Below are 12,123 nucleotides of genomic sequence, written 5' to 3' on the forward strand. Positions count from 1 at the left end.
GCAGGAGCTTGGTTGTAAGTTTCTGTTCCTCATCAATTTGTAATGCTGTAAGTATAAGTCCTAAAGAAATGGGTAATGTAATCGTCACTGAATGTATATGAAAACGTTTTGATTAACTCTACTTGTTTGCATTAGCACATGGGGTAATTTAAACCCCACTGTTGCCATTCAGGCAATTTTATCATATCACACAATATTTTATGGTTTTTCTTAAAGCCCCAGTTCCTGGAACCATGTGATTATATGAGAACCTCCATCTTACTTTACTATTATTACTACTACTCTTTAAAAAGTAGGTTTCTAGCCCCCATGGTTGCAGAAAAGGATCAAAATCTCGAGGCAAATAAAATGAATCCCAAATGTATTTGTTTTTCTACATTTCATGATTTTCAAGCCAAACATGATTTTGGGTCCAGACTGGTGATTTTTTGAATACTTGGCATTGTTAAGAAAGGGAGAGTTTAAAAAGGAATAGTTTTGGGGCCTGGATTTACTGTCACTAGCACAATCAACAGTATGATCTGTCTACCTTAGACGTCTTTAAATACAATTACTTATTACTATATATAATTTTTATTTAATGGTTGATTATATGTGTTTGAAAGCCCATGTCTTGGGCCTTCTCAGATGACAGAAGAATCAATGTGCTGATGTTTTTAGATGCCATAAGTCATGTAGTGATATTCTCACCCCCTGCTCCAGCCCCTTTAAGTCAGGTAAAAAGGCTGGAGTGGTATAAGTGGGCCATAAAAGCTCCAGTGGCAGCTGGGATGGATTCCTCTGGTGCAGGCACTGTGGAGGCTGACTCTCAAAGACCTATTGCAAGTCCTGGTGCAGGGGGTGTGCCAGGGCAGGACTGCAGCGTACATCACTGTGAAGGCTCTGAGCAGCACTGTGGTCCATAGGTTGGCATCGGGACTGTCTAAATGACAGACTCTCCAGCCCTCTGAACAGCCCAGGACTGGGAGGGTGCAAAGATGGCTTAAAGTTACCTTAGAGCTCCTAGCTCCTGTTAAAGCACAGTTGAGAATCTCATCCAAATCCAAAGAACTATTTAGTCTAGAGATGGTATAAAGTAAAATAATTTGTTATGTTTTCTTACTCTATGGCTGTCCTTTGCATTTATACTACGAATGCTTATTTACCACTGATGAATAACCAGCATCTAACTTACCAAAAGGTCCTGCTGTTGCCGTCTGTTCTGTGTGTCAAACAGCTGCCTTGCATGAGAGGGCGGTAGTTTAAAATGCCTAACACTGCTTCTCAAGAGAATTGAAACATGCTGCCAACCATAGTACTTCTGTGTTTGAATACCCAAATGCCTCCAGTTGCAGCTGTTGTGTGGCTTTGTGCCTACTGTATGGAGTTTTTTCATTCTTATGCCAACTCTTTAGTGTGGGACAGACCTGACTGACAGAACAGGAATGTAATGAATGATCCATCTGATGTGAGTCATATTAACTATGTATAAAAGCAGCTGTATGAAATAGCTGGATTTAGATAAAGCACAAAAGTTATATTTTCTCTCAGGATTTCATGGCTACTATGACTGCCATGGGAATATCTCAGAAGTTTAAAAGCTCAACTCTTATAGCTGACCATTTTCTTGATCTGTTGTTTGGGCTGCGATTAAAGATTGAGCAATTGGAAATTTGCCCATCACATGGAACTATCATTTCCTTTTGCAGTTTGAGGATGGGCACATCTCTCCAGTCAAGGTGAGAGAGCTGCTTTGATACTTCACTCTAAGATATTAATGAAATCTAAATGCTTCCAAAGGACTGAGGGAGAATATTTTTCCTTCAGACAAAGCACTCATAGCTTGATTCTCAACTTAGAATCATAGAGTTGGAAGGGACCTCAGGAGGTCATCTAGTCCAACCCCCTGCTCAGAGCAGGACTAACCTCAGCTAAATAATCCCAGCGAGGGTTTTGTCAAGCCGCAGCTTAAAAGCCTCTAAAGATGGAGATTCCACCACCTCCCTAGGTAACCCATTCCAGTGCTTCCCCACCCTCCTAGTGAAAAACTTTTTCCTAATGTCCAACCTAGACCCCCCCCCGCCGCAACTTGAGACCGTTGCTCCTTGTTCTGTCATCTGCCACCACTGAGAACAGCCTAGCTCCATCCTCCCTGGAACCCCCTTTCAGGTATTTAAAGGCTGGTATCAAATCCCCCCTCATTCTTCTCTTCTGTACACTGAACAAGCCTAGTTTTGTGCTCCAGCCCCCTAATCATTTTTGTTGCCCTCCGCCGGACTCGCTCTAACTTCTCCACATCCTTGTTGTAGTGGGGGGCCCAAAACTGGACACAATACTCCAAATGCGGCCTCACCAATGCCGAATAGGGAGGAACGATCACTTCCTGTGATCTGCTGGCAATGCTCCTACTAAGGCAGCCCAATATGCTGTTAGCCTTCTGGGCAACCAGGGCACACTGCTGACTCATATCCAGCTTCTTATCCACTGTTACCCCCAGGTCCTTTTCTGCAGAACTGCTGCCTAGCTAGTCAGTCCCCAGTCTGTAGCTGTGCATCGGATTCTTCCGTCCTAAGTGGAGGACTCTGCACTTGTCCTTGTTGAACCTCATCAGATTTCTTTTGGCCCAGTCCTCCAGTTTGTTTAGGTCCTTCTGTATCCTATCCCTATCTTCCAGGGTATCTACCACTCCCCCCAGCTTAGTGTCATCTGCAAACTTGCTGAGGGTGCAATCTACCCATCCTCCAGATCATTGATGAAGATGTTGAACAAAACCGGCCCCAGGACCAACCCCTGGGGCACTCCACTTGAGACCGGCTGTCAGCTAGACATGGAGCCACTGATCACTACTCGTTGAGCCCTATGCTCTAGCCAGTTCTCTATCCATTTTATAGTCCATTCATCCAACCCATACTTCCTTAACTTGCTGATAAGAATACTGTGAGAGACTGTATCAAAAGCTTTGCCAAAGTCAAGGTATATCACGTCCACCGTTTTCCCCACATCCACAGAGCCAGTCACCTCTTCATAGAAAGCAATCAGATTGGTCAGGCATGACTTTCCCTTGGTGAATCCGTGTTGACTGTTCCTGATCACCTTCCTCTCTTCCAAGTGCCTTAAAATGGATTCCTTGAGGACCTGCTCCATGATTTTTCTAGGGATTGAGGTGAGGCTGACCGGTCTGTAGTTCCCCGGATCCTCTTTCCTCCCTTTCTTGAAGATGGGCACTATATTTGCTTTTTTCCAGTCATCAGGGACCTCCCCCAATTGCCACGAGCTTTCAAAGATAATAGCAATGCTTCTGAAATTACATCAGCCAACTCGCTCAGCAAGCTCGGGTGCATTTCATCTGGCCCCATGGACTTGTGTATGTCCAATCTTTCCAAATAGTCTTGGACCTGTTCCTTTAGCACTGCGGGATGTTCACCTCCTTCCCATTCTGTGCCGCCCAGTGCAGTAGTCTGGGAGCTGACCTTGTCTGTGAAGACAGAGGCAAAAAAGGCATTGAGTACCTCAGCCTTCTCCATATCTTCTGTCACTAGGTTGCCTCCCCCATTCTGTAAGGGGCCCACACTTTCCCTAATCTTCCTCTTGTTGGTAACATACCTGTAGAAACCCTTCTTGTTCCCCTTCATGTCCCTTGCTAGCTGCAACTCTAATTGTGCTTTAGCCTTCCTGATTTCATTCCTGCATGTTTGAGCAGTATTTTTATAATCCTCCCTAGTCATCTGACCAAACTTCCACTTCTTGTAAGCTTCTTTTTTGTGTTTAAGTTCACGAAAGACGACTTTGTTAAGCCAAGTTGGACGCCTACCATATTTGCTATTCTTTCTGCACATTGGGATGGTTTGTTCCTGTGCCCTCAATAAGGTTTCTTTAAAATACAGCTAGACCTTTTCTTCCCAACTTCATCTCCACAGGTCACACTGTGGTTTATAGAGGGCAGGTAACAACTGATGTTTTAGAGAATACCAGCTGAGTGCTAGTGGCAGAAGACTTGTACTGTGCCGTACATTGTGCCATAGATTTTTTGCATTCTTATGCCATGGGTGTGTAGGAGGCAAAGAAGAGCCTCTGCCTCCACCATAGCATCTGCATCATCTTGATTAGTGGGATTTTTGTGGGTGCCGAACAGCGCAATTAGTTTGAGCTGTCATTACTCACTAACCGTATTGTGTTCCTCCCATTGTGAGGAAAAGTTACATTACTTGGTGGACAAAATTGCCCAGGTTCATACTGAACTGGTGGCATCTGTGAGGTTAGGGCTGTAGGTTGAAGGGGACTGAGCCTTCTGTGCTTGGGTTTCAGCCAGTGTCACTCACTAAGATAATGGCAGAGGTACTGGGGGAACTTTATGCCACAAAGTGCTTTGTACTCACCTTGTCTCTCTGATATCCCCAGAGCCACACACAGCTACAACACCACCACAAACAACTCTATACCCATGTCCTCATTGTTTGGTGATAGCCAGTGGGGAAGAGTTGGGCCAATTGTTGGTGGAGACTGAGCGTTTCAGTTACGGAGGGTGGAGTGCTTTTCCTGCTTTAAGTAAGCATTTGTACATCCATTACTCAAGAAACCATTGTTGCTAATTATTGTTCTTTATCTCATCTTTGATTTCTGGGTAAGATTACTCAAAAGAACATCATAAGAAAACTCTTACGGTATCGAGATCCCTCAGATTTTCTTGACAATCTGGTTGCAGGCTTGGGCATAGTATGGGGACTGCTTTGGTGGATGAAATCTCCTAGTGATTGATTGGGTGCCCAGGTTGATATTATTAGATCTGTTAGCTACCTTTAATAACTCTTGTTGGTACAGCAGTGTTGATGTTCATTGAACCCTGGAAGAAATAGAGATGCTAAGGAAAAGTGGTGCATTACTTTTTGTCAATCCCTGAGTGTAGTTTTGCACCATTAGTGCGTGAGAGGGCGTTCTCCTGTGAAATACTATAGGATTCTATTTTGCCACACCTCTTATTTAATGAGTATCTGAGGCTATTGGGAGGGTTAGTGAAAAAACCTTGGTTACACTGTCTTCAACATGCTGATGTCACCCAGCTCTGTATCTCTGTAGGTACTTACATGGCCTCCAACATCATAGTATATTTGGTGAAGTAAACTTCGAAGACTTCATCTTTATAAACCCTTCTGTGAGGTGGAAAGTATTCATCTTCTACAGATGGAGATCTGGAGCTAAATGACTTGCCCCACATTACACAGGAAATCTATGTCACAGCTAAGAACTGCACCTATATCTCCTCAGTCTCAGTATAGGGCCTTAACCACAAGACCATCTGATTTCATCAGCTGAAACAAATGGGGTGTTTTGCCTTTTGTCTGGTGGAGATTGGGGCATGGATAAGAGGCTGTTTGGCTGAGGCTCATTGCCAAAAAAGACTGACAGGATGTTAATAGGTGGGAGAAGGCAAACTGATTATATGGTAGAGATTACATCTGCTCCTGTGACTGAGGGCATAGTCTGCCTTTTCTCACTCAGATGGTTAGACGTGAAACTGATGTTTAATAACCAAGCATCAATCAGCAATCAAGATGATTTTCTTCCGCACCAGATGGTTGTGATCTTTTCTTTCTTATATGGGCCTCTCAATATTATCATTTTTGCCTTTGGCATCTTGAGTTTAGACTATTGCAATGCACTCTGCAACGTGGGGTTACACCTTAAATCCAATCAGAAACCGAAGCTGGCGCAGTAACATTGTAGCATGCTTACTAAACAGAGTTTTGGACTGTGAACATATTACACTGGTGCTCAGGATTTGTGCAAGCTGCTTTTTGGTTTGTTTTCCAGGATATTAAGATGCTAATTTTGACACATAAGTCCCTAAATGGCCAGTCCATAGAACTGCCTGTTTCAGAGACTGTTTCCTTATGCCCTACATTTGCAGTTAGCAGTGACGTTCCTTCAGTTTGAATAAGAAGGAGCTGCTGGCAGGGCATTGTTGGGAGGGGAGACGGGGGACTCTCATCTTTGGAATCCAGTCCCCATCTTGGTCTAAAATAAACCAAATTGTTTGATCTTCTGAGTACATTGAAAAAACAGATCTATTTGCTCAGGCTTCTGGCCAAGGGAATAGAATGGCCAGCATTTTTGGAGATGGGTGGAATATTATATAATTTAATATAAACCCTTTTTGGTGGGGAGGTTGGTTTATGTGGCTAAGGCATAGAATTATACTGCTAAACATTAATTTATTATTGTATACTTTAAAATGGATAACGATACGCAGAACCAAGGATATGTACATTTTATATTTTAGATAGATATTTTAAATCAAAATATGAGAGGAGAAAAAGCCCCACATATATATGGTGCAAAGCATGTCTCATTCTATACATTAGATGTTGTATATTAACTGTGCATTGGATAATCATCTTAATAGGTACAGATTGTCCTTTCAGATTTAGTCTCTGCCTTTTTTTGTGTACATTATTCTGGTACTAAGACTAAAGAAGGTCAATGTCTGAAATCTTGAGGCTATAGAGGTGCTTTATTTCTCTTGTTGAGGGCTATAATAATTTTTGTTCCCAATGGGAATCCCCCTCCCTCCCCCCATTCTCCATTTCCATTCTCCATATCTATAGAGATTTTAGTCCTACACTTAACTCACTTCAATTGTGACTCTGGGAGGAGTGGCAAAACAATGATTTTTCTCAATACTATTTCAGCAATGAGGCTGTCTATCTTCCCAATGTGAATGCAATTACATGTCACTTGGAGAATGCATTGCCTTCAGGTTCTACTAATTTAAGATTGTAGTTTCTAATAAACAAAGAATCTAAATAACCCTCAGCTTCTTAATAAAAAACTAACTCCTTTGATAGGGTGAAGGTTCTGAAAGGAGAGAGAGAGTCCAAGAAAGATGAAGCATTAAAGTAATTTGAGATTTTATTTCGAAGGGAGAATATAACTCCTCGAATTGTCATATTGCTTCCAATCTGCAAGGATATAATATGATTGTTTTTCATTTCTGTCCTTGATTTGTCAGGTGCATATATGTGTAGGCTCTTTTATTGTGTACCCTGTATAGGAAGGGATTTCTGCTTTCCCTTTCCCTTCTCCAGAATGACTCGATTTGATACCAGTGATTAAAGTTATTCCCAAGAGACCAATATAGACTAAGCAAGGGTCTTCAATGAAGGCTGTGTGTCACTTAGGCCCCAATCCTACAAACTACTCCACCTCAGTTAGGGATCCATGCGGGCATAAGTGTCCACCCACATGACGCATCTTACAGAATCAAGGCTTTAAATACCACATTGATAGGAGTCTTAGAAAAACTTATGCAGTGGTTAAAAAACCGTAGCTTTATAGAAGATAGGTCCATCAATGGTTATTAGCCAAGATGGTCAGGGATGCAACCCCATGCTCTGGATGTCCCTAGTCTCTGATTGCCAGAAGCTGTGTGTGGACGACAGGGCATGGATCACTCGGTGATTGCTTGTTCTGTTCGTTCCTTCTGAAGTACCTGGTATTGGCCACTGTCAGAAGACAGGATACTGGGCTACATGGGCCATTGGTCTGACCCGATATGGCTGTTCTTGTGTTCTTATAACAAGTATTTTGTATCAAATAAACCTTCTGTAATAAATTAACTTGAATTTTTTTAAAGGTTGGATTACAGTGGACCTTCAAGAGAGTTTTTTTTCCTGGTGTCCAGAGAGCTCTTCAATCCATATTATGGTTTATTTGAATATTCGGCCAATGATACCTACACAGTACAAATAAGTCCCATGTCTGCTTTTGTAGACAATCACCATGAGTGGTAAGAATTAATTTTTAATCTTACTTTTTCTGTTTCCACTTGTGGAGAATCAGCTCATATTTGTTCAGACATATAACACAGTGTTTGATCTTTTTAACCAACAGTAAAATAATTGCATTTCTTTAGACTTTCCTCATTTTGTTTTTCTTTTTGTGTGTGTGTGTGTGTGTGTGTGTGTATGTAGTTGGTTTTAACAGATATTCTTGTTTCTCACAAAGTCAGCAAAGATGAGATTTGGAACATATGTATTGTGGGTTTGGCTCACAACATGAAACTCCACACTTCTTGTACAAGAGCAAACATTTGCTTCACCAAAGCACTGTCAGTCCTTTGTGCATGAAAAGCAGTTTATATTAAACACTGGCTTGTAGTCAGCGCTGTGATTGAGAGATTTCAATCAGCTTTTATTGTGTGTTGTTTGTTTGGGATTTCTCTATGAATATAGATTGTTTCCAGTAAGGCAGTCCACATCTGGTGGAGGAAAATCTATGGAGATATCTCTTCTTGTTTTTTGCTATGGAAAAAATGGTAATTGATTGATAGAGAAGCTCTTAATCAAGGTCCATATGTCTGATAGTAGCCTTTAAAATATGTGAGAAGGATGTACTATGAGGAATCTGAAAAACAGAAGAGGAAAAAAACCTGAGATGATGTGCAGTATATATCTATAAAATGTATCTCTTTTTATATATGTATACATAATTTCAATTTCATGATGAAGGGCCAAATTCTAAGCTGGTATAAAACAATGCATCTTCAGCGAAGTCAGTGGATCTATGCCATTTACACCATCTGAGAATCTGGCTCTAAAGTATTAAAATTATAGTAATGGAGTGACAGCTGCAAGTCTGTGTAGGACAAAGGCAAATTAGGGCTCAAATGATGGAGGACCATTGCAATGAAGCATAGTTGAGAGGTTATGCCATTCATTTAGTGCGGGCTGGCTGGCTGCACTGCACATCAACTGAAGCAATGTACCTGTTGGACTCCGATAAAAGATTGGATAAAGAAGTTCAGCAATAACAAACTCTATATGTTGCATCTGAAAAGCATGAAAGTCTGGCAGAACAAGCTACAGGACTGTGCATGGCCCTCTCCTCCCCATCCTCAACTATGTGGGGCTAGTTAGCTGGCCACTGAGTGGGGCATGACCCCATTGTTTTTGGGGAGACTAGTGCTGGCAGCAGCACTAGACTTGCATTGTCTTTGCATTGGGGAGAGTGCAAGGAACACAGCTGTGCATAATCCCTGTGCACAGAGGGAGGATACTCTGTGTACCTTCTCCCCATCTTGCACACCTGCATAGGGCCAGGCAAAACAAAGCCTTTATTTTTCCCAAGTAAAGTAGTCCTGAGGGTATGGCCTACCAGAAAGTCTAGAAACTTGATTTGCTTTCAGAGAGAGCATTAGGCTTGAGTCTGGTTTCAGATATACCAGGAGGGCATTGCCTGTTTTTTTTTTATTTTTTTATTTTTTTTAATGAATTTTTCAACATGAACCATTATTTCCAAAAGCAGAATTATGCCATTAGAGTCTAATAGAATCTATGTAAAGGCCCTAGTATAGCAAACAAGGTTGCCACATTTCTGATTTCTAATCTTCCAACTGCAACGAATGTAGAAGGGGGTTTAAATCACATTGGTACTTTTTGGGGAGAAATGGAATGGTGAGGTTGATATTTTCCAGCCAACACACATGAAAGGTTTTATGGAGTCCAATATCCGCCAGTCATGAGAGAGAGTATAGAGTCACCCACAAGGTGGAAAAGGATACCTAGAATCACCTACCAGAGTTAGTCTCACAGTGCTCAGAAGGGGTGAGTGAGGAGACGGGGGCAGAAAACAGCAATCATGTTGGGAAGCCATGGTTTGAATAAAGGACATAGTTCGGTAGAGTTAGGATGAGTTCAGTTTAGATTTCAATAACTGAAAAGTGGCAACTTCAGCTTTAAAACCCAGGTACTTTCCACACCTTGCAGATTTTTTTCACTACATTCTACTGAGAAGCTAAAAAGAAACAAGCTACCACAATACAGTTATAGCTATCTGATTTAAATATGTGTTAAACTTAGTACTTATGTAAAGGACTTAGCAGCACACAAAGTAGAAAGTCTGTGGGTACTGGTTATAACTCATTTCATTTGTCTTTCAGGTTCAGGTTCAGTGGTCGAATCCTTGGTCTTGCTCTGATACATCAGTATTTGTTAGATGCCTTCTTTACACGGCCCTTTTATAAAGCCCTCCTCAGAATGTGAGTAAAAATGTTCTGACTCTTTTATTCTCATGGAAAATGCAGTTTTTGACTAGGGATAAATGCCAAGTTCTTGACTTCAAGAAGGTAGGCCAATGTAATTTGGTCATTTAGTTTTAATCCAAGATTTATTTTAATGTATACTTGCCTAAATTAAGGCCCGTTTATGGAACTAGTGAGTTACTTGATAACTTAGAAGATGATGTTTCTGATCAATATCAAAACCTTGTGATTTCTATCAACTAGTTACATTAGCTGTTTCTTCTATAAAACCGTACTCTTCAAATCCTGCAGTGAAACAACAGATATTAATAGAGTGCTTGTTCATTTGTCTTTAATGACTCATAGGACAGGATATGAATCACGCCTTCATTTAGACTTTAAGATCGGCATTTTCAAAAGGAGTCTTTGATTTTTGGCTGCCTCCATTTTGGGGTGCCTAACTTGAGATTCCCTGGGTCTGATTTTCAAAAGTACTGCATCTCCACAGCTCAGCTAAAGCCAATAAGAACTACAGTTGCTCATATGTCTGAAAATTAGACCTAATGTATCTCAAGATTAGGAATCCAAAAAATGAGCTCAGAATCAGAAGCCACATCTGAGAATTTTGGAAGGATGATTTACATTTATCTGAAAAGCACCATGCACATTTATAGTGCTGTGCAAATACTACAAGTTTAATTTTACATCAACTAAAACTGTAGTAGGTGCTTTTGAGAATTTATTTTTTAAATAGACACGGTCTCTATCCCAAGGAGTCCAATGTTAGAGGTGATGTGACGGGAGTTGGGAAGGAGGCTAAATAAACAGTATGGGTGTGGGGAAGGTGAGAAAGACAAGGGCTCCAGTAGTAATATCATGTGGTTACTTAGTTAGTTATCTGTTGGTCATGGTGGCTTGCTAGAATTATTTTAAATAGCTATAGGGCACATTCTGCCACTCTCACAAGCAGTGGGCGTGACTCATGATCACCTTATGACCTGGCCAACAGAAAGAGACTACAAAGCATCTTTATGGATACCCCTGTGAATGCAGTCCCTCCTGGGTCTGCAACTCCACAGAAGGTGTCTGAACCAGCTTTGCATACATCTCTGCAGGAGGCACTGATGCACAGGGCAGTCCCAGGTCAGCAAGGGGAATGTTGTCCCAGCCATTCTGCACTGCTGCTAAGGGCCATTGCTGCAGGATGCAAGTTAAGGTAACCCTCTGCTCAAGACAGCTCCCAGCAGCTTCTAGTAAGAGAAGATGCAAGCCATCTCCCCTATGTGCCTGCACCAGCCCTAGAGTGGGCACAAGGATAAATTCCTCTGGTTAAATAGCAGCTCACTCTGAGTGGTCCTATTGAAAATGTAAGGCTGTGCATAGGGTAAGATTCTACTCCACGTGAATAAGGCTGATGGAATCTGGCCCCATTACAATAATAATGATTATTGACTGACTTCTTGTGGGGATCATGGAAGACGCGAGTCGTAAGGAGGTGCTTGAATGAGGAGAGGGCAGTTGGCTCACAAACCAAATTTGGAAGGGCATACCATGTTTAAGGGCTTTATGGCAAAATGCACCAAGGCTGGCATCACTGAAAAGTGGAAGGAGCAAGAGGTGGCAGATTAAAAACCTCTGCAATAGGGAGGATGGCCGTTACTTCTAATAAAAATGTCCTGTTTCTTTTGAGGTAAATTACATATCCCATATTGATGGATCTTTTCACTTAAGTATTACAAGAATTATTAATAGCATTTTTTGTAATCCATGATCAAAATAAGGGTATTGGTCATTGAACCATATTTCAAATGGCTAGAATTCGAAATAAAGTGAAATTTACAAGGAAAAGATCTTTTAAAATGGAAATTTAGAATTTTGTAGTTTAACAAAAAAGAGATGAGAGTTATGCAAGTAGTTGCTGTTACCGTTGCTAGGCAAATACACAGAGATTCAGAATAGTTTCTACTAACTTGACTTCAGAACGTCAGCACAAAGGAATCCAGTAACTACTGTTCTTTGTTCTATTGATTTCTCTGAGTTCCCTTTATTCTCAGTTTGTTTTGTAGAGCTGTCCTGTCTGAGCTCTGTTAATGAGCACACACTACTGCTGTCAGCTATATTTGTATATT

The 12,123-nt window shown here is 41.3% G+C and overlaps 1 protein-coding gene across 3 annotated transcripts in view; it reads left to right on the plus strand.

Moving 5' to 3' along the window:
* The window catches only part of HECW2 (HECT, C2 and WW domain containing E3 ubiquitin protein ligase 2), a 290,360-nt gene that overhangs the window by 259,322 nt on the left and 18,915 nt on the right, over positions 1-12,123 (plus strand). For all 3 annotated transcript variants that reach the window (XM_067548983.1, XM_067548982.1, XM_067548985.1), the window contains 2 exons: positions 7,610-7,762; positions 9,914-10,012. In XM_067548983.1, coding sequence (XP_067405084.1) covers positions 7,610-7,762; positions 9,914-10,012 — 252 coding nt within the window. The remainder of the gene's footprint in view (positions 1-7,609; positions 7,763-9,913; positions 10,013-12,123) is intronic.

This window comes from Emydura macquarii, unplaced genomic scaffold, assembly GCF_026122565.2.
Source record: "Emydura macquarii macquarii isolate MOO-44397 ecotype Brisbane River unplaced genomic scaffold, CSIRO-AGI_Emac_v2 contig_1253, whole genome shotgun sequence".
NCBI classification, from domain to species: Eukaryota; Metazoa; Chordata; order Testudines; family Chelidae; genus Emydura; species Emydura macquarii.